The 23227-nt window shown below is 42.8% G+C and overlaps 2 protein-coding genes across 3 annotated transcripts in view; both read left to right on the top strand.

Moving 5' to 3' along the window:
- The window catches only part of NUP160 (nucleoporin 160), a 45712-nt gene extending 36872 nt beyond the window's left edge, over positions 1–8840 (top strand). For both annotated transcript variants that reach the window (XM_014729460.3, XM_070228663.1), the window contains 8 exons: positions 862–922; positions 1819–1929; positions 2102–2225; positions 2878–2979; positions 4731–4872; positions 6093–6218; positions 7097–7201; positions 7860–8840. In XM_014729460.3, coding sequence (XP_014584946.3) covers positions 862–922; positions 1819–1929; positions 2102–2225; positions 2878–2979; positions 4731–4872; positions 6093–6218; positions 7097–7201; positions 7860–7949 — 861 coding nt within the window. In that variant the 3' untranslated portion in view covers positions 7950–8840. The remainder of the gene's footprint in view (positions 1–861; positions 923–1818; positions 1930–2101; positions 2226–2877; positions 2980–4730; positions 4873–6092; positions 6219–7096; positions 7202–7859) is intronic.
- Positions 8841–18151: 9311 nt separating this feature from the next.
- The window catches only part of FNBP4 (formin binding protein 4), a 32543-nt gene continuing 27467 nt past the window's right edge, over positions 18152–23227 (top strand). Inside the window, exons 1-2 of the mRNA XM_023654017.2 lie at positions 18152–18550; positions 19542–19634. Of these exons, the coding sequence (XP_023509785.2) occupies positions 18325–18550; positions 19542–19634 (319 nt within the window). The 5' untranslated portion in view covers positions 18152–18324. The remainder of the gene's footprint in view (positions 18551–19541; positions 19635–23227) is intronic.

Raw genomic sequence — 23227 nt, 5'->3', positions numbered from 1 at the left:
TTCCACTACTTTATATGTGGGACGCCTACCACAGCATGGCTTGATGAGCATTGCATAGGTCCACACCCGGGATCCAGCTGGTGAACCCTGGGTCACTGAAGCAAAACGTGCGAACTTAACTACTGTGCCACCAGGCCAGCCCCCGAAATTAATCTGTTTTTGCAGGAATTCAATTTAGTTCTCAAGTTGAGAATTATTGTAGGAAAGAAGCATTGCAGAGTGGTTTTGGAGTTAGGCCTAACTTCAGGCAAGTTACTTAATCTTTTGCTGTCCAGTTATCCTCTTGCATAAAATAGGGATGATGATAATAATAATGTCTACCTTATGGGGTTGTTTGGCTATTAAATGAGTTAATTCACATAGATTGCTTAGAACAGTGACAGTGCCTGGCCTACAAAAAGTGCTCAGTAAGTGGTAACTGCTTTTCTTTCATTCATTTTTGTTAATTGTTAATCTATAATTACTCTTTTAAAGAACATACACTTTGAGTTTTGCCTGCCGTGCTGATGGGATCACGTACCCTCAGCTACTTCTATTGCATTGTTCCTGCATTTACCAGGCTGTTTCCCAGGGGTATGGATGGAGAATTAACTCTGGAACCAAGGAAAGTCAGGTGGTTTATACGGAGATCAAATCTTGTGTCCTTGGACTCAGTAAGATGTTATATAAGTGAGCCAACTTGGCAAACAGCTCCCCTTCTTCATCGCATAGTTTTACAGTGCTTTGTAAGAAGAGTTGTGCTGGTTGAAACAAACATAGTTTACGTGGAGAGAATTTAAGCATGAAAGCTGGATCACAGTTAGTGATATCAAAATAAAGTACTGATGTTTCACAGTTAAATCACTTGTTTTGTCTTTTCAGTATGATCGCCCTGGAGCATCCCCTAAGAGGAACCATGACGGAGAATGCACAGCTGCCCCAAGTGAGTTGGGGCGAGGGGATGGGAGCGAGGTCGTGCTGATTCTTTGCTGGACAGTAGTTATATTGTTAAATTATTGTAGTTTTTCTATATATAGAGAGAGTTATATATATTGTATATAGTAGTTATGTATGCACTGTTATAGAAGTTATATATAATTTGAAATATATTATGGACATCAGAAAATAAAATAAATGGAAAAAAATTTTTTTAATAAAAGAAGATATATAATACAGTAGATACATTATAATATTATGTATAGTTATATGGTGTAGTATATTATATATATATTTTACTGTTGTAAAAATATTGTAAAGTTCCTTCTTTTTAGTTTATTTTCAATATTTGAATCTGCTAAGGCTTGTCTGGTAGCCCTTTGACAACTTTGAATGGCAGTATGAGAAATGGAAGTGTTTAATAAAGAGTGTGTGCGTTTCTGTTGCTTAGTGTATTTGACTCACTCACTCCTCAACTTTTGTCTGACCAGGCTCTCCTACCGTGGAAGCATGATATCCTTCCAGGGAGCCTGGGCTCTAGACCAGGACGCGCCTGGTTTTACTCTGCCTCTCTCACTTCGGGCGTGTTCTTTTCTTCCTGGTAGAGATGACAGTGTTTCACCGTTGTGAGAGTTAAATGCAATCATACGTGAAATCGCTCGTAAGCCCCCTCAACTGCAGCTGTTGTTAGAGCGCTTGGATTTGATTCCGCTGCACGTGTGAAGCAGGGATGTTGCTTTGTTTTTTATTAGCTTTATTGAGACCCATTTTCTCCCATCTTTATGCCTTTGGAAATTAAATTGAAAGTTACTTAATGTTTAGTGGAAATGGATAGGTTCCATTAAACTAATAGGGACTCCCTTTGTACTCTGGGAATTGAAAATACTTTTCTTTGGTTTATAGCAAATAGGCAAATTGAAATCCTGGAACTGGAAGATCTGGAGAAAGAGTGTTCCCTGGCCCGCATTCGCCTCACTTTGGCTCAGCACGATCCGTCAGCGGTTGCAGTTGCAGGTAGGGATTCAGCGTTCTGTCGGCACCAGCGGCTCATGTTAAGGGCAGACGGTGGACACAGCATGCTAGGTGGTGTGAAGCAGGTCCTTGTTATCCTGAGACCGTCATCAGCAGAACAGTCTTTGGGCTTATACCGTTGGTTGCGCTAAATCGCCCTTTTCCCTTTCCACAGGAAGTTCGTCAGCAGAGGAGATGGTCACTCTCTTGGTTCAAGCTGGCCTTTTTGACACTGCCATATCGCTCTGCCAGACTTTTAAGCTTCCCTTAACGCCAGTCTTTGAGGGCCTTGCTTTCAAGTATGTATGAAATTGGGTTTTCTTAGAGTCTTAATTTTCTAATGCAAAAATACTATACTATTGCCTAGTGTGAAGCAGTTGTCACACAAGCCAGTATCCTATAAGCCAATTGTGCTTTGAAGAAGTGGTTTTCTTAACTTCACACAATAATTTTTTTTTTAAGTGAATTGTGAACTTTTTTTAAATCCCTACTTGTAACTTCTCTTGGGAATCAGAGGGTTTGGCATTCCTGGGTCCACATTTCCACATGATAGTAGATAACCTGGGTTAAATAGTGGTGTCTGTTTTAGACAAGGCCTGTCTCTTCAGTCCTTTAGGACATCTTTTGGCCACTGTAAGCATTATTTAACAGTACTTCTTACTGAAATTGTCTTAGACCTAAGTAATTTGTGAATTGAAAATATTCTTTAAGCTTTCAGAAGTTTTCATCATCAGTTTTCTCTTGGAAGTAAATTATCTCTTGACGCTTATTGATGGCCTGTGGCTCGTCCAGTTGTGTGGCCGTGAGGAGAGGAGAGCCAATACCCCAGCAGTGAATTCAGCAATAGACTGGAGCTAAAGTTGTTAACTTCTCTCTCTAGTATCAGTAGCAGAATAATGCGGTGCTTTTCAGCAAATTCGTTGACTGTGTGTGGAACCGTTTTCATGGCAGGTGCATCAAGCTGCAGTTGGGAGGGGAGGCAGCACAAGCGGAAGCCTGGGCCTGGCTGGCAGCCAATCAGCTGTCGTCAGTCATCACCACCAAGGAGTCCAGGTACAGCCCTAGGGCTCATCCGACCCGCAAGGGTCTGCCTGTCCCAAAGCTGTAGCGCTCTGTCTTTGATTACATTCTCATCCACTGATCATTTCACTCTTGTCTTTCTTGGCTAAATTTTTGTAGAAGCTAGAGAGTTTATAAATCATGTAGTCTGTTGTGCAAACCAGGATATCTTTGAGTAGAAAATGCGTCCTTCTCCATATTCCCCTCCTGAAAGGCTTGTGGTATTATATTGTTAAGAAAAGCTAGTCGGGGGCCGGCCTGGTAATGTAGTGGTTAAGTTCTGTGCACTCCGCTTCAGCAGCCTGGGGTTCTTGGGTTCAGATCCTGGGTGCGGACCCTCACACCACTCATCAAGCCATGCTTGGCAGCACAGACGAAATGGAGGAAGATTGTCACAGGTGTTAGCTCAGGGCCAATCTTCCTCACCAGAAGAAAAAGAAAAGGTACTTTGGGGGGCTGGCCCCGTGGCCGAGCGGTTAAGTTCGCGCGCTCCGCTGCAGGCGGCCCAGTGTTTCGTAGGTTCGAATCCTGGGCGCGGACATGACACTGCTCATCAAACCACGCTGAGGCAGCGTCCCACATGCCACAACTAGAAGGACCCACAACAAAGAATATACAACTATGTACCGGGAGGCTTTGGGGAGAAAAAGGAAAAAATAAAATCTTTAAAAAAAAAAAAAAAAAAAAAAAGAACATACCAATTTATTAAAAAAAAAAAAGGAAAGGTACTTTGGGGCCAGCCCCATGGTGTAGTGGTTAAGTTCAGAGTGCTCTGCTTCAGCAGCCCAGGTTCTCAGGTTCAAATCCCAGGCAGGGACCCATGCCACTCATCAGCCATGCTATACCAGCAACCCACATATAAAGTGGACGAAGATTGACACAGATGTTAGTTTAGGGCTAATCTTCCTCAGCAAAATAAAAAAAAAGAACAAGAAAAGGTACTCTTCCAGGCAAAAGTCTGTATTTACTGGATTTTAGGATGTGCTATTCCTTTTTCCCCATTCCTCCATTGAGCTGATGTGTCATGGCTGTCATCCCAGTGTCCTCTTATAGCTCATCTCTGGCTAGTGTTTAGCAATCTGTCACCCACAAACCCCCATTCTCTACCAGACCTTCTTCAGATCCCCTGTCTCCATCTACTTCCCTCGTGCACCCCATTAATCGTTTACCTGAATGTACTTCAGTGTCTTCTTTAGAATCCTTCTCTGACAACCCTAAGCCTCGGTAAACTTCCCTTCCTTGAATTGCATTTATAATTTGTATAATGCAGCTTAGCACTTTAGAATTGCCGCATCTTACAGTTTGGAAGTCCTTTGACAGTGTTTTTCAACCCCTAAATTAGCCCACGAGAATCACTGTTAAAATACAGATTATGACATATCACCCTAGTTTTCTAAATCAGAACTATTACATGTTTCTAATGCTTAATCAGATTTGGAAACAGTGATCTGAGCCAATTTCATTGTTTTAGAAATCTGGGACAAAGAAGGTATGTGAATTGTATAGTCAAGCAGTCAAGTAAATATGTGGTTAGTGGGAGAGAAATACAAGAATCCGAGTCATCTAGTTTCTGGTACTATGCCCAAGTCACATTGACCCTAATAATATTAGTTGCCATTTAGCTATATTTCCAATTCAGTTGTGAGCTTCTGAAGATTTTCTTCCTTGTGTATACATGCTTTGAATGGTACTATAAATAGCTATTAAGAATCTGGAACTCATTAGTCCTTTTCGCTTTTATCAAGTGCTACAGATGAAGCATGGCGACTGTTATCAACTTACCTGGAAAGGTACAAAGTCCAGAATAATTTATATCACCACTGTGTAATCAACAAGCTCTTGTCTCATGGAGTGCCTCTGCCTAATTGGCTTATAAACAGTTACAAGGTAAGTGGTACCTTAACTTGTAGAGAGTGAGAAGCTGATCTTTATCCTTCTGGATAACTTGATGAGATGATTAAAAAGAAAAAGAGTGATAATTTATGGAAATATACTGACTTACGTGCTTTGAGCAGCTTCTCAATCTTAACTAAAAACACTGAGAACAATTTAACTGAATTCTGCATGAAGTGCTGAGTGTTTCCGGTTCTACAGGTTAGTAATTCAGTTAACGCCTGCTTGTATGCTCACTGAACAATGAGTATTTATTTAGAACAATGCGTATATGCATGACAGTATTTACTGTTCATTACTCAAAAAATTCACAGGGGTGGGTGGAGTAGTTTTCAGATACTACAACAGTGTTTCTTTAAGTCACTTCTTATCAAAACTGGGTTATTGGACCACATGTGTCAGAATTATTTGGGTAGTGGGCTTCCTCAAAATATCGATTCCTGGGCCCCATTCCAGAGTTACAGAATCAAATGATCTGGAGCTAAGATCCAGGATCTGTATTTTAACAAGCTCCTCGTTTGATTTGATGCATCCTTAAGTTTGAGAACTGCTGTATCTGTTTCAGACACAGTAGGATGGGAAAGAGAGAATCTGAAGCTTAAAATCAGGAGAGTTGATTTTTTTTTAAGTTAGAAAGCAGAGAAGGCAGCTAAGATGGTAAAAGTTAAGATTGTGATCAAATCTGAATATAGAATGCATAATTGACATAATTAGCAGAGCCCTTCCAAACTGAGACCGTATTCACTTTTCTCTCACCCTGAATTAAATACAAATTTAATGTATAAATGACGTGTAAATGAATGTATACACGAGGCATTTAAAATTGGTGGTTCTTTAATTTCTTTTGCATTTATCGTTCATATATATCTGAGAATGTAAATATATTGTCTCTTTAGTACTCAGTATTTCTGGGAAGCTTTGTTGACTTTAACTAATGTGGAAACTGAAGTAGAGAGAAGATAATATGTGTCTTAGATCACAACACTGTAGAGTAAGGCCACTTAACAGATGGGGCCTCACAAGGTGCTCAGAGGTGTCTGGGCCCTGGGGAATCCAACCCTTATCCCAAGATGCAGAGGAGTAACCAAGGCGCTCGTTTATTTATTTATTGAGGAGTGTAAACGCCAGGGACTCAACACCCAGCATCCTCTGTAAAGTCAGTGCCCAGTTAAGATGGAAATAGCTAGATGCTCTTAATCACCAACTTTTTACAGAAGGTCGATGCTGCTGAGTTGCTCCGTCTCTACTTGAACTATGACCTTTTAGAAGAAGCTGTAGATTTGGTTTCGGAATACGTGGATGCGGTGTTGGGGAAAGGACATCAGTACTTCGGAATTGAGGTAGGTGTGTGCACACATTTCTTTTTGAGTCTGTATTGTCACACTAAGTAGGGTGAGGGTCTGAGAGTCAATTGAAGTGCAGCATAGTGGACTTACCTTTACTGTTTGGAGTTATACAACTAGTTTTCTCCAAGTTCAGGGCACTGGCACTCTCTGAGTCTCTAGTGTCTTGTTTATGAGAATACATTTCATTTTTCCCCATCGTAGGAATGTGGCTTCAGTTAGCATCTGCAGGAGTGGGGGAAATAAGAACCACGTGGGATTTGGTGTGTGCAGGAATGGTGCTGAGTCTCTCCCAGTGTTTTCTCCTTTAATCCTGCCAGCAGCCTGTGAGGAGCTCTTTTAATCCTTTCTTTTTACCCATGAGGAAACAGGCTCAGAGGTTAAGTAAGTTGCCAGAGCTCACATGGTAAATAGAAGAGCCAGTCTAAAAGCCAGGTCTAGCTAACTACAGAGCCAAGCTCTTAAACTCACAGGAAAGTATTCAGAATTTGGAAAGTTGAGCCTTCCTTTTCTGAATTTTTTTCCCCAGATAATTTGAATCTAAATCTCAGACTGGAAATAGTGTCACTCGTTGACAATTCAGAGAAGAGTTTTTTGTGTTTATCCTTAATAGGCCTTAGGGCTCCTTTAAGATAAGAGCTGACAAGAATTTTAAAACACATTTGCTTTAACTGAGAAAAGGACAAGTTCCCCGGTTGAAAAGAGAAGCAGGGGGCTTCCAGTTTGTGTGTGTGTACATGCGTGCACACACAGTTTCTTATTGTGAAAAGAATAGGTAAAGCATTTTATGTTATCGAGGCCTGTAAAAGTAACTACTCAGAAGAAATGGTCCACTTTTCAGATTGTCTTCAAATAATAGGTATTCTTCCCTTCAGTTTCCACTGTCTGCAACGGCCCCAATGGTGTGGCTCCCGTACTCTTCCATTGATCAGCTGCTCCACGCTCTTGGAGAGAACAGTGCCAACAGTCACAACATTGCAGTGAGTGAACCCTCTCATGAGGCGTCCTATAAGCCCCTGCACTGGTAGTTCCACCTGAAAACTTGCTCTTCATTTCTTAAGAGGATTAAGGGGAGGACAGAAGCCATTTATTGCCCTTAACATGCTGCCTGAATGCCTTTAGAAAATGATTAGTTAAATCAGTTGTAGCCTCTGTGGTTCTGGGAAGAAAGCTGATAATGCTTTTATTAAAAATACTGATGTGGGGGTGGCCCCGTGGCCTAATGGTTAAGCTTGGCACACTCCACTTCAGCAGCCCAGGTTTGGTTCCTGGGTGCAGACCTACACCGTTCATCCGTGGCCATGCTGTAGTGGCAACCCACATACAAAATAGAGAAAGATTGGCATAGATGTTAGCTCAGGGCGAATCTTCCTCAGCAAAAAAAAGTGGTGTGATTTGCATATTTAGAAAATTCATTAGGAAAACAGGATTGGAATATTGTGCATAACAGAGAAGTCCAGGTTTATCAGTTGAATCACACAGTAGACAGACTGCTATACTGAACGGTGATTAAATGAAGCAGCGTGGCTAACGTCCTTATTAGAAGGAATATGGTTGGTGAAGTCAAAGTGATTAATAACTTCAATCTTTTTCAGTCCTTGACCTGTTCTGTAAGGATTCTCTTCTTTTCTCCTACAGCTGTCCCAGAAAATACTTGACAAACTGGATGACTACCAGCAAAAAGTTGATAAGGCAACACGAGATTTATTATATCGTCGGAACCTGTGATCCAGACGGTTGCCTAGCCTTTGTAACCGCGTGGTGCCTCTTGGGGCTTAGGACTTTACCCTGCAGGAACCCTGTCCTCCGGGCCGATTTTGATACCTGTGAGCGATGTGTATAACATTCAAGTCTGCATTCTGCACGAGAGAGGAGGGCGACAGGCCACAGGACCTGTGCTTGCTGGCGGTGCTAACCCACAATTTCTGATTTTCAACCTTGGTCTCAAACAGCTGCTTTTGTATATGATTCACAAGCTTTTTTAGAGTTTATATTTTTTTAAACTACCGAAGACATTCTTTATCTGCAAATTAAAACCCACCTTCACTGTCCAAAATAGCTGATGGTCGTTGGCTTGTTGTAGCTGACCACCAAAAGCAGTTACTGCAAGTCCTTTCATTCTGTCCTGTCACTTTTTGTATTACAATGGAATTATTTTGTTCCAGAACTGACATGTATTTTCTGTATTGCAAACAGAGGCTAATGATTTTGTGTACTCTTTTCATTATTTATTGTGGAGTTTTTGTATGGCCTTCAATAAAGTATTAAGTAATTTGCTTAGATTAAGCCTAAAATGATGACCAGCTGTCAAAGAAGGTATTTTATTTTGAATCTGATTCTGAGGCTAAAGTTGAGTAAACTCTTAGCTAAGAAAATATTGGAAATCCATCAGCTACAAAAGTAACAGATTTTCAAAGTAAATTCCGTTAACTTTATGATTTATGATAATCAAGCTGGACTTGATCCTACAGTTAGTCTAATAATGTATGGGACCAAAATATAAACTTTCCTGATCAGATTCAGAGCATTGATTCCGCACAAATTTGGGGGAAGGTGAAAAATAAAATCTTGGATTTTATTCTGTATATTAAAATTTATCTTTGAAGGAAACAATCTGTATATTACTTGCTTGTATGCTCTTTGACCTTTCTTGAGTTTTTCATAAGCCTTTAATTTTTATACTATCAATACCATATTTACATTATATATTTTAAATATAACGATGTGAGTTTCCCTGTGGTACTGTTATTGGTAGATATTGAAGTATTGGTTCTTTTTTCATTTTAGCTCCACTGTAATTAATATGAGGTGTTTGCTGCAACTGGGGACGAGGAGAGTCCTTGTCATCCTAGCTCCATAAACCTGTGGCTTCCAACTGTAGTAAGAAATATATTTTGACCTATATATAACCAAAAGAAAGGTTTCACAAAATATGTATCCTCACTTACTATGTATGCTGATGTTTTCATGAGTGACTAATGGATCATAACCCACAGTCTGAAAAATATTAAACTGTGCTGTAGCCATTTCTGAAGGACAAGTAGCTTGAGACTGGCTCTGCTCCAGAAACCTGTCCATTGGTGTTGCTGATCAAAGCAGTGGTTTCCATGGTGGCAGTTCCCAAGACCCTGCCCAGCTTTTCCTGTCCCCACTATTTTGGTTCGAGGCCCAGAGCCCACGCTGGAGCCAGCTCAGCTCTTCTGCCCTTTTTCTTCCCCCTTCCTCACTTTGATTCCCAGCCAGAGCAGAAGGTGCCCGCATTATTTCACTTCACTCTTCTCACCACTGTGGGTCTGTGTTTTTGTTTTCTAGACCATGTGATGTTTTAATAGTCCACAATAGCATCATTATTTCTTGCTTTTTCCAGCTCTGGCAATTTTCTGATTACAAAATGTGACCAAAACGACTCCCTCCTCTTTTAGTATTTAACTACCATTAAATAAGGGTGTGACTCTTAGAGGAAAACATAATTTCATAGTTCTTAAATAATTTAACAAAATGTAACTGATGAGGTCCTTACAATAAAAATTGGCATCATTTTTGGGGCTGGCCCCGTGGCATAGTGGTTAGGTTCAGTGCACTCCACTTTGGCAGCCCACGTTCGTGGTTTAGGATCCCTGGCATGGACCTACACTATTTGTCAGCCGTGGTGTGGTGGCAGCCCACATATAGAGTGGAGGAAGATTGGCACAGATGTTACCTCAGGGCTCATCTTCCTCAGTAAAACAAAAAACAATCAAAAAGAAAATTGGTATAATTTCTGTTAATAATAGAATTTATGACACCCTGAGTCTTATAGTGCCCATCCCTACTAAGTGCATCACTGATTTTTGTGACCTTCCAAGGAAGCTAATTTGCTCTGCAAAGCCATCTTGGCGCTGTCTAGTCACCTCTGCCAGCCCTCCTCAGGAAAACTCAAGAGCCCGAAGGGTCAGCTCTCACCATTTCACTACTGGCTCCTCTCCCCATTCTGATTCCCTCCCAAAGTTCAGGCCTGTGTTGTTTCCTAAAACTTCACTGATCACTCAGGGGTAGAGAAAAAAAAGCTTAAAAACTGGATACAAGGGGCTGGCCCGCTGGCGCGGCAGTTAAGTTCACACGTTCCACTTCTCTGTGGCCCAGGGTTCACCGATGCGGACATGGCATCACTTGGCACACCATGCTGTGGTAGGCATCCCACATATAAAGTAGAGGTGGATGAGCACAGATGTTAGCTCACGGCCAGGCTTCCTCATCAAAAAGAGGAGGATTGGCAGCAGTTAGCTCAGGGCTAATCTTCCTCAAAAAACAAAAGACTGGATACAAGATAATGGAAGTTTGTAGAAACCAGAGACTGCCCATCCCCACAGATTCTACTGTTGGCCGCCTCTTAGTTCCTGCCTGCTCTCATGTGGCTGATACCAACATTCATCTCACTAAGAGGAATGTAAATTTAAGTGGGATTTATATTTAATTAGCCAACAAATGAAAAGTCTTATCAGTGAACACATTCTAAGTAATAGAATTAATCTAATTTACCTCAACCTGGTACTACATTTTTTCTACTAGAATACGGTATGTATTATAGAAACTTCTAATTTCCTTTAATTTTCATAGTTCTTTCCAATTTTGTACCTAAAAATAAAGACAGTCCTATATTATTGTTTTTTCTCATATTGAGAGAGTCCTTAATGTAATAAGTAACTCATTAACCCCAAGCCATAAGAATATACCTTTCTGTGTCTTCACAAAACTCTATCATCAAAAGGCCAGTTTATTGTTCAAATGACCTATTCCAGTCCCTATGGACTAAAAGTAGATATTCCAATAAATGAGGCTTCATGGTTTAAATGAACTTCCCTAAAACACACAAGGTCAAATAATGTGGTATGATAAAATATCTGGTCCTCATCCCTGCTTTCTGGCACACAGCTTCAAAAACCCTTGTAATTTCCTGAGTGATGGAAGTCTTTGTTATGCTAATAAGGAGACTCTGGGTGGGGCCCTTAGATAGCTTCAGAGTGGAGCCGGTCACCAGGAAGACCAATGCTGGGGTGGTGATTATATGGTTGGAACCTTGGGCCAGCCCAACCTCCTGGGAGGACAGTGGGGGACAGGCGAGGGGGGCTGGAGACTGAATTCAATCACAGTCATGTGGACAACAATTTAATCCACCAATCCTATGAAGTGAAGTCCCAGCAAGGACTGGACACCAAGGCTGCATAGAGCTTCCTGGCTGGAGAACACAGAGGTGTGCTGGCAGGGTGACATGCCGTGACTCCACAGGGAGGCAGCACGGGAACTCTGTGCTTCCTCCCAGAACTCGCCCACCCTGTGCATATCCTTTATAACAAAACTGTAGTAGTGAACGGAGTGGCGCTTTCCTGAGTTCTGTGAATGGTTCTAGAGAACTCTCCAACTTGAGGCCGTGGGAACCCTCGATTATATAGCCAGTCAGAAGTGTGGGTGGGCTGAGGACCTCACTTGGACTGGCTTCTGAAGTAAGAGCAGTTGTCAATGCAAATAATCAATAACCAATCCATCAGTGAGAAAGATATTTACTTAATGAGCTAACGTGAGGACTGGCCCGGAAGGTCTCCCTTCCCCGGGGAAGAAAGCCCTCTGGGGAAGCGTGGTTTATAGTGTGGTTATATACCGTTTCAGAACAAAGAACACACATCAAGCATGTCAGGAATACAATTTTTTTTCCAAAGTCACAAGTTGTTTTGCCGCAGTTTAGCACATACACAGCAGGTCAACCTGAGACCTTGGTTCTCTGGGAAGAAAAGCTTATCTTCAAAGAAGTGCTGGTATGGGCATCAGAGAAAGGGAGCCATTCATCCCTCTTTCAAGAGTGCCTTCTTTGCTTTGGGAAAAGGTTTGAAGCAGATGTAAGATGCGTGTTTGGTGGACCATAAGTCTGGCTGCTCTGGGAAAAACAACTTTTAGGCTGAATCAGATTTAAACCAGAATGGCTTCCCTGTGAAACTCAATACATGAAAACTTCTTTTCATCACCGTCCTGTAGGGGACTAAGCCCTTTAAACCGACAGTCTGATGCCAGCTCCCAGGGATTATCGTCAGAATTGAATTGATCAAAGAACGCCCAGCTGAGGGTAAGACAATAAATAAGTGACAAAATTTAGATAAACCAACACACACGCAAACATAAAACTTCATTCCACCCTACGGAAGCTGACACTTGAGTGGACAGTCCACCCCTGCAGGTGCTTAAAGTCCCAAAAGCCAGAGCTTTAAAAGGGATTCAGGAAGGTCAGCTTTTGAAATTAACTTCAACTCCGGAGTAAAGACATCACGCACCACATATGATTATGACTGAATATATTTGAAAATACGTGTTTATTCAAATGATTGTTCTCGGGTTTTCCTTATCAAACATCAGCCCTGATCATTTTGTTTTACTGAAATAACATTATCACCACAACCAAAAAACCTCAGTAATTCCAGAGACGCTCAAGTCCCTAGCAATCAAGGATCAGGCCTGATTTTTCTTTGCAGAGAGTGACTCTGACCATGTTTACCCACTCTGAGTCTAGACATAGGCAAACTCTTCTATAAAAAGCCAGATAATAAATAGTTTAGTCTTTGTAGTCTACATATGGTCTCTGCCACATATTCTTTGTTTTATTGTTTCTACAACCCTTTAAAAGGTGGGCCTAATTTAGCCATAAGTTGCCCACTCCAGGTCCAGATCCCTAAAACCTTCTCTGAGGCCAACAACAGCAAAACGTGTCTCCCTCTAAAGCCAGTGGCTCTCAACCCTGGCTAAGCATTAAAATAACCCAAAGAACTTCTTTTTTTAAAAAGTCATTTTATTGAGGTTGTAATGGTCTATAACATTGTGTAATTTCAGGTATATATTATTTATCAGTTTCTGTGTAGATTGCATCGTGCTCACCACCAGTAGTTTAATTTTTATCCATTGACATATATATGTGCCCCTTTACCCCTTTTGCCCATCCCCATCCCCCTTCCCCTTTGGTAACCACTAATCTGTTCTCTTTTCCTTGTGTGCGTTTGTCTTCCACATATCAGCGAAATCAGGTGGTGTTTGTCTTTCTCTGTCTGGCTGATTTCACTTATCATCATACCCTCAAGGTCCATCCATGTTGTTGCAAATAGGACAATTTTGTCTTTTTTATGGCTGAGTAGTATTCCGTTGTATATGTATGCCACATCTTCTCTATCCAATCATCAATCAATGGGCACTTGGGTTGCTTCCACGTCCGGGCTATTGTGAATAGTGCTGCAATGAACATAGGGGTGCTTGAGGCTCTGAATTGTTGATTTCAAGTTCTGTGGATAAATACCCAGTAGTGGGATGGCTGGGTCATATGGTATTTCTATTTTTAATTTTTTGAAAAATCTCCATACTGTTTTCCATAGCGGCTGCACCAGTTTACACTGCCACCAGCAGGGTATGAGGGTTCCCTTCTCTCCACATCCTCCCCAACGTTTGTTATTTTTTGTCTCAGTAATTATAGCCATTCTGACCAGTGGAAGGTGATATCTCATTGTAGTATTTGGTTTTGGTTTTGGTGAGGAAGATTGGCCCTGAGCTAACATCTGTTGCCAACCTTCCTCTTTTTTTTCTCTCTCTCTCCCAAGTCCCAGTACGTAGTTGTATATCCCAGTTGTAAGTCTTTCTAGTTCTTCTATGTGGGATGCCACCACAGCACAGCTTGGTGAGTGGTATGTAGGTCTGCGCCCAGGATCTGAACCAGTGAACCCTAAGCTGCTGAAGTGGAGCACACGGAATTAACCACTATACTACTGGGCTGGCCCCTTATGGTAGTTTTGATCTTCATTTCCCTAACAATTAGTGATGTTGAACATCTTTTCATGTACCTGTTGGCCATCTGTATATCTTCTTTGGGAAAATGTCTGTTCATATCCTCTGCCTGTTTTTTGATCAGGTTGTTTGTGTTTTTGTTGTTGAGTTATATAAGAGCTTTTTTTTTTTTTTCCAGTTTTTCTCCCCAAATCTGCCCGGTATGTAGTTGCATATTTTAGTTGTGGGTCCTTCTTGTTGTGGTTTGTGTGATGTCGCCTCAGTGTGGCCTGATAAGCCATGCCATGTCCGCGCCCAGGATTCGAACCAGTGAAATCCTGGGCGCGGACATGGCACTGCTCATCAAACCACACTGAGGCAGCGTCCCACATGCCACAACTAGAAGGACCCACAATGAAGAATATACAACTATGTACCGGGGGGCTTTGGGGAGAAAAAGGAAAAAAATAAAATCTTTAAAAAAAAAAATTGATGTGGGCCTTGCACTCTCACTCCCAGTCCAACTGATTGAGATTCTTATATTGCCTTTTTTTTTTTTTAAGCTATAGTGCTTGCTTACAAGTCTCTTTTTTTTGCTGAGGAAGATTCACCCTGAGCTAACATCTGTTGCCTATCTTCCTCTTTTTCTGCTTAAGGAAGATTCACCCTGAACTGACACCTGTGCCAATCTTCCTCTATTTTGTATGTGGATTACCACCACAGCATGGCTGATGAGCGTTGTAGGTCCATGCCTGGGACTGACAAACCCAGGCCACCGATGTAGAGTGTGCCAGACTTAAGCACTATGACAAGGGGCCGGGCCCTCTTATATTGCTTTAATGCTCTCCAGATGGTTCTATGAACAGGCAGGGTTGAGAACTCTGGATATAAACATAATAGTCACCTCTAGAAATTTAAGTTTCTCCAAAAGCAAACAGCTTTTCACATTTCCATGCATCGTGGTTTAGCTCATAATCTCAACTTGGTTCCAGCCAGTTTTATAATAGGATCTGGACTTTTGTGTAAGCAACAGGCTCGTTAATAGTAATAATAGCTACCATGTAATGATTGCTTATATTGTTCCTGGTGCAAGGCAAAGAGCTTAAAACTATGATCTCATTTAAACTTCACAACAACCCTATGAACGCTGTTACTAACACATTTTACAATTGCAGAAACAAGTTTAGGGATGCTAAGAAACTTGGCCAGTCACATCTGGAAGGTGCTGCAGCTGGGTTTTGAATCCAGACGTTTGACGCACAGCTGTATCCCATGCACAACTACCATACTGCAATGCCTTTCCCTTCAAGAAATAAATCAGGGGCCGGCCCCATGGCCGAGTGGTTAAGTTTGCGCGTTCCACTTTGGCGGCCCAGGGTTTTGCTGGTTCTGATCCTGGGTGCGGACATGGCACCGCTCATCAGGCCATGCTGAGGCAGCGTCCCACATAGCACAACCAGAGGCACTCACAACTAGAATATACAACTATGTACTGGGGGACTTTGGGGAGAAGAAGAAGAAGAAAAAAAGAAAAGATTGGTAACAGTTGTTAGGTCAGGTGTCAATCTTTATTTTTATTTATTTATTTATTTATTTATTTATTTATTTATGAAGATCAGCCATGAGCTAACATCTGCTGCCAATCCTCTTTTTGCTGAGGAAGACTGGCCCTGAGCTAACATGCGGGGCCATCTTCCTCTACTTTTTATGTGGGACACCTACCACAGCAAGCTTTGCCAAGCAGTGCCATTTCTGCACCCAGCATCTGAATCGGCGAACCCTAGGCTGCTGAAGTGGAATGTGTGCACTTAACCACTGCACCACCAGCCCAGCCCCTCAGGTGCTAATCCTTTTTTTTTAAAGATTTTATTTTTCCTTATTCTCCCCAAAGCCCCCCAGTACATAGTTGTATATTCTTAGTTGTGCATCCTTCTAGTTGCGGCATATGGGATACCTCCCATAGGCGAGAAAAGGAAAGAACTCTTGCTACTTATTTCAAGTTTGTATATATTCATTCAAAAACTCTGAGTGTGATACTGAACCTCTTATTCTCAAGTTCTCGTGCCCAGTGTGCAGTAAACCAATCACTGAGCCATCGGTGCTGGGAGATGTAGAAAGGCTTTATTCAAACTGGCCAAAATGAGAAGGCAGGAGGATGAGCTCTCTCAAATCTGCCTTAACAAGAGAAGAAAGCAGAGGGGTGCTTACAGAGTGAAGGGGCTTGGCAGGATGAGTTTCAGAGAAACAAAGGGGTAATCTTTCACTCCGGAGAAGCTCTTGGGCAACCTGACTTCTGGGCATCAACGGCAGCTGGGGGCTGGTCATCCAGTGATTGCAACCTCTCTGAAGACATTCTCTTTCTGCAAAACAAGCTCACAAATCCTTGAGACCCCTGAGTCACCCCTGAGGTTGAATAAGAAAACAGCAAATTGACAAGATTCATCCACGTCTGTGTTGGGAACAGGGTCGAAGGGCAATGATGTTCTTATTGAATATCTACAGTAGCCCTCAGGTACCCAGTTTCAAGTGCTTATGTTTCAGAAAGTGTATTTCATACATAGGGAAGAAAACAGACAAGTCACTGCTGATGAGGATCAAGGCTGCCCCAGGGAGAGAAGCCCAAGGCATCCTGGCCTGCATACCAATCTATATCATCCTCTGGGAAGCATAGGATGTGACCTGATCCGACCTGATTCCTATCCAAAGTTATTGGACCACCCAATCACCAGACCCTACCTGCACTGATACCATTTTAATGACTTTTTCACGTGATCTTTCCTTTGTCTTCTAAAGAAATAACTCACATACCTATGCCTTATAAATTTAGTCCTACCCTCAACCCATTGCAGCTCTTCACTGCCCGTGGGTCCTGTCCCCATGCTATTCTCTGAATAAAAGAGCACTACTGCCACACCTTGAGAGTCCAAGAAATCTTTTGACTCCTTGGCTCGCTGAGCCTGCATCAACTGCTTTCATGGCTTTTTCATCCAACAGCCAATTTGAAGGTTCATCTATAAATCAGGGATAATATCTACCTTATAAGGTTCTAAGAATCAAATGCAGTTCTGCATGTAAAGTGTTTAGACAGTGCCTGATACAGTAAGTGCTCAATAAATGTGTGATATTATCAGTATGCCCTAGTAAGAACTGTGTTAGCCACTGTGGATATAAAAATAACATCACTGAATTTCTTCCTCCTCTTTTTTTTAAATTGAAGCTGACATACAATATTATATTACTTTCAGGTGTACAATATAGTGATTTGACATTTACTTATATTATAAAATGATCACCCTGATAAGACTAACAACCACCTGTCATCATACAGTTATTACAATTCTGTTGACTCCACTGGGTTTCTTCTCAAGCTCAACTTAGAAGGCGGAGATGGCTATCAACAGTAAGATGTCAAGTGCTGGGGAGGGGCTGGCATTCAGACACTAGGTTCAAAGAGGTAATGCCTGCACTAGGTCTTAAGGAATGAAAAAAATTTCGCCATGTGATGCAGTACTAATGCCAACTAGCGTGAAGAATTCAAGGTCAGAGCCATGATGCTCCAAGTGGCTGGCTCCAGAGTGGGAAAAAGGAGAGCCCGGGAGGGAGATTGCCAAAGGAAGATAAATCTAAGAAAGCCGGCTGAGAATACCAGAGGGCCAGACTGGGAAAGCTCCCGTATCCCGTCGCAACAATTTAGGCTTTTCCCTCATGTGCAGTATAGTATAGTGATTTTTTTCCAGCTGATAAGCAACATAATGAGACATCCTCTTTGTGCTGTAAGAAAAAATTTGCAAACGCATAAAAGACCCACTATTCTAGTTAATGTTCAGGGCTATATCCAAAGTAAGCCACAATAACCAGGGCGAACCTTGGGGAAGAGTCGGGAAAGCAGCACAACTGCCTAGAAGACAAACAACAACGAACAGCTAGCCAAGAACAGGGACAAGATGGAGGACAAGGAGGTAAAGAAAAGACTCTGCAAGAAACTCATGGGGAGGAGCGCGACGTACTGGGGCAGTCATTCAAACCCAGGCCCTTCCGCCCTATTGGCTTGAACCTCACTCTTTTTCCTATTCCATTGGCTACTGGCTCCTTCAATGGGTCAAAACAGCCAATCATCTAGCGCCGTGGGTAAAGCCCGCCCTTCTTTTGCGGGGGGAGGAGACAGAAGGGCGTGAGGGGCTCAAGGCGCTTGCGCGGAGGCGCGCTCGGCCGGTTAAAAGCGGATCGTCGCTGGAGGCGGTGTTGCGGTGCATGAATATTGATTACGCAGCGCCGTGCCGAGCGCCCGCCCCTCTCGGCTGCCCGACGCTCGCGGCTCGCGCTCGGGCTCGCGATGGGGAAGAAGTCCCGGGCGGTACCCGGCCGCAGGCCCATCCTGCAGCTCTCTCCGCCGGGGCCCCGGAGCAGCACGCCGGGCCGCGACCCGGAGCCGGAACCCGACGCCGAGCCGGACTCGACGGCGGCGGCGTCCACCCAACCAGTCCCGGCGGCAGCGCCGCCGAGCACGACGAGCGCGGTGACTACTGCCGCCGCGGCTCCGGACGACTCGCCTTCAGAAGGTGAGGGTGCGCGAGAGGCCGCGGGCCTCAGCGAGGAGGCCGAAACTCGAGCTCGGGGCTTGCGGCCTAGGCCTGTCGGGCAGGGCCCTGGGAGGAAGAGGAACCGGGGCGGGCGGCGTCCGCATCCGAGGCCTGCTGCGTGGAGGGGGCCCGCGGGAGGACGGCCGTGGCCCCCGACGCGGCGGAAGGCGCCGCGGGGCCGGGTGCGCCGCCCAGAGCGACCCAGAGGCGCCGCCATCTCTGCCGCTGGGGCTGCCCGGGCGCCCGGGTCGTCTCCGTGTCGGCGCGCGCGTTCGCGTAACTTAGGGGGTCCAGGCGAGAGTCTGGGTCTCCGCGTCCGAGGCTGGGTGACAGTGGACCCTGGGTTTTTCTGCACGTCATCTGCTCTTCTTTTTGGTTGCAATTGGGAGGGACCCTTTAGAAGCGAGCAGACTCTTAGTATGCCAGCCAAAGCGTAAGGCACTCCAAATGGGCGGGTGTCCCCAACGAGTCCTGGAGCCGTGGGGCTCGTGGGTTCCCAAGCCCGTGTGTGTTTCTCCCCGGAATGGTGCTTGGATCAAGAGTAACTGTTCCATGCTGCGGCAGGGGCCTGCGCTGGGGAGGCTGCGACCATTCCAGGTCTTAACAGAATCATCCTGGGTAGCTCATGCGGAAACACAGTGGTAGCCGTGCCTGTTGTAAAGGCCCGATGGTAGCCTGGAGAAGATTTCTTGTGTGTGTGTTTGTGTGTGTGTGTTTTAACTTTGAATCATTTCAGATGTAATTTCTAGACGCACTGTTCAGCTTCTTAAAGTCAGTAGGCAAATGGAAGATTCTGACTGTGCTTATCATCTCCCAATTATTTGGGTCAGGGATGGGTTATCCACGCTATTTTTCAGTAGATGGAATCTAAATGTGAAAGGGCAAATCGAGGATTGTTTTTATCACCTGTAGTGTTTTCCCGGGCCCATGGTCTGACTGTAGTGTTCTTTTGTTCGTTTGTTAAATCCAGATGAACAGGAAGTGGTGGTGGAGATTCCCAGAGTTGTTCAGAATCCTCCAAAACCAGTCATGACCGCCAGACCCACAGCCGTGAAAGCAACAGGTATAGTTTTTTTGTTTTGGTTTGGTTTTTTTGATGCTTTTCTACAATATTTAGGTTTGTATATAGAGTGGCGAATGTGTCAGTGTTGCTAATTTATATTTCTCCCAGAAAATGGAAACTTAAAATCTTTCTGTTTGGGAGGGCTTGTTGGTGCACACTTTAACCAGTAAAATCTGTGGTTGCTTTTTCTTTCTACCCAAAATACTTTGTACTCTTTTTTTTCTCCTAGTGCTATTTTGTAACTCCTTTCCTGGCTCCCCCACGAGCTTGGCATTCTTCAGGAACGCCAGAGATGTCTTTTCATTCTATTTCTTTTCTAACACACTGCTTTGGTTATTACCTGGCAAATGTTTTGGAGGTAAAAATTACTCTTATTAAATCTTAAGCACAGAGGAATATTTTCGGTAGTGGTTTCATAGACAAATCTGGGTTCAAATCACCACTCTAGCGTTCATTCTGAGACTTCAGGGCCTCATGCGTCTGTAAAAGGGATTTTGCAGCCCAAAGGTATTTTGAAGATTAAATTGAACAATGTATATACATTTCTGACACAGCAAGTGCCAAGAATGTTAGTTTTCGCTACTCTTTAGATGTTGAAAGATTAAAATATGTTTTGATGCTAACTGTTCTTTAGTTGGTAACAATGTTATTCTTTTTAGTTTGGGCTACTTTTTGTGCTACATGACACCTGAAATAATAGATGCTTGCCCCCCCCCCCCATTTGCCTTTTGCCACTTAAAAAAAACAAAAACAAAGCCAATGCAGGTTAGAAAAGCTAAAACTTAGTTGAGAGAGAAATTTTAGAATTAGAAAATACCATTTTGTGTTTGTAAACTGCATATATTATTTCATTTGAGTCTTCTAAGAATCGTGTAAGGTGGATAGAATTTAAATGTTCCTAGGAAAAATCCTTTTTTTTTTGGAGGAAGATTAACCCTGAGCTAACACCCCCCGCCAATCCTCCTCTTTTTTGCTGAGGAAGATTAGCCCTCAGCTAACATCCACACCCATCTTCCTCTACTTTATATGTGGGACGCCTGCCACAGCATGGCTTGCCAACCAGTGCATAGATCCACACCCAGGATCCGAACCAGCAAACCCCGGGCCACCAAAGTGGAACGTGCAAACTTAACCACTGCGCCACCGGGCTGACCCAGGAGAAATCCTCAATTGCTATGTCAGTCAGTGCTTCAGGCCTTTATGTGCCTTGTGAACAGAAATGTTTTCATTCCCTTCAATTTGCTCCTGTAACATAACAATGTATCAGCTTTATTATTTCTTACCTACCAGTCGGTATAATACATACGAAGGTTTGTGAAAGAAAAACCGAAAGGAAACAGTTTTCCATTATTTGCATTGCTTTTTGTAACCATTAGAGTAGATATTCAGCACTTGACTTTTTTTTAAGATGATTTTAGTTAAAGGATTTTATCTTTATGTTTCTAGAAACATGCCAGATTTCTTTCCACAAAAAAGGAGTAAAAGTCTTAAGTTGTTAAGGTATGCTTTTATAATATGGTGGAACAAGCGTATCTAATACTTCTTTGGTGAAAAATATTATGGTGTATGCATGTCAAATTATTTAAAGAAAAATTTAGAATAAGCTTTATGAAATTAGATCAATAGACTACTATGATAGTTAACAGTATTTAAGCATCTTCTAGAAAAGGGTTCTTAGGGTTCCACAGATGAGTGTCAGAGGTCTCTGAATCCCCTGAAATTGCACACTAAGCTATGTTTTCCTGGGAGAGGGTCCATAGCTTTTATCATATTGATAATAGTTTCTATGACCAGCTAATCAAGAGGATTAAAAAACACTGTTCAGATAATGTTGCAAGGAAATGGTAGTAGACGTTGAAGACACAGTTACTGTTTGAAGCTTAGTAGGAGAGTAAGGTGCACACCTAAGAAATAATTTACTGCCTAATGTAGTTAGTTGATTTACAGCTTGTGTGGCACCATCCATTAAAGTTAAGCAAAGTCAGATTTTTTTTTTTTTTTTGAGGAAGATTAGCCCTGAGCTAACTACTGCCAATCTTCCTCTTTTTTTTCCTGAGGAAGGCTGGCCCTTGAGCTAACATCTGTGCCCATCTTCCTCTACTTTATATGTGGGACGCCTACCACAGCATGGCTTTTCCCAAGTGGTGCCATGTCCGCACCCGGCATCCAAACCGGCGAATGCCGGGCTGCCAAAGCGGAACGTGCGAACTTAACTGCTCCGCCACCACAAATTGAGATTTGAGGAGTCTGCATTCCTCTCAAAAAGGACCACTAAGGACAGACTGTGGCCCTGAAGAATGGCCTTGATTCCTCTGGTTTCAAGTAGCAACATCTCAGTAGTAGTCTAGGGTATGGTCCTTTGAGGCTTTCGTTTATTTTACTAAGATTAAGCAATTTTACATAATATTGTGAATATTTATTTTCAGTCTTAGTCTAAATTTGTGCCTGTTCCTTATCGACATGGGGACTAAGTTTTCACAGGTGTAGTTGGAACTTAAGTGCATTTCATGACTTGCTTTTATTCCTTTTACATTACTTTTTTCCTCCTTAGCATTGTTTCCTGTAATCCTATAATGGTCTGATTAATCATAAAATAATACTACATCAGATACCGTGCTGTAATTTGCTTTCTCTCTTCCTTATTTCAGAGCATTTGGGTTGTTCACAGTTTTCGCTTATTTAAATAAGGCTGCTAGAAGCTTTGTACACAAAAGTTTTTTTTGCATTATTCTTGGGGTTATATTCCTAAAGATGGGTTTACATCGCTAAGAGAAACTTGAAGAGTTTTGTAGCTCTTGATGCATGTGGCCAGATTATTCTTAAGAAATGCTGAATCAGGGACCAGCCCTGTGGCATAGTGGTTAAGTTCACACACTCTGCTTTGGCGGCCCGGGGTTCACAGACTCCGATCCCGGGTGAAGACCTAGCACTGCTTGTCAAGTCACGCTGTGGTGACGTCCCACATGAAATAGAGGAAGATTGGCACAGATGTTACCTCAGTGACAATTTTCCTCAAGCAAAAAGGAAGATTGACAGCAGATGTTAGCTCAGGGCCAATCTTCCTGACACACACACACAAAGAAATACTGAATCAATTTATAGTGTCTCTGACAATATTAAGTATGCCTGTTTCCCCACAATACTGGGTTTAATCATTTTCATTTACTTTGCTATTTAATCGTCATTATGTCATTAGGAGCTTGGGAGACGCCTGGTGAGAGTATTGTGAAAAGCTCTGAGGTGGAAAAAAAAAAAAGAAAGAAAAATTAGATGGAGCTTTGGCTAAACCTTTGCCTGTGACCCACTCTGGGCCTGGGGAATTACCCTGGCTTGGGGCGTGTTGTAAACATTCCATGAGGCTCACCTGACTGGAACCGTTTACCAAAGGATACACAATTAAGGCTAATGACCTGGCTGATTATATCTCTGATTATCTCTAAACTAAGAAGTGTTTTTATGTAAAAACAAATTTCCCATCCTTCCTCCTCCCCTCAAAAAACCGTCAGTGCTGAATACTGAAGTGCAGGTTTTTCCATACAAAATGTCTCCTGCAGTTTTGCTCTTATAAGACTTACTTCTTGTTCAGAAAATCA

The sequence above is a fragment of the Equus caballus genome, chromosome 12 (assembly GCF_041296265.1).
Source record: "Equus caballus isolate H_3958 breed thoroughbred chromosome 12, TB-T2T, whole genome shotgun sequence".
Lineage (NCBI taxonomy): Eukaryota > Metazoa > Chordata > Mammalia > Perissodactyla > Equidae > Equus > Equus caballus.
This window is presented reverse-complemented; position numbering and strand designations above follow the sequence as displayed.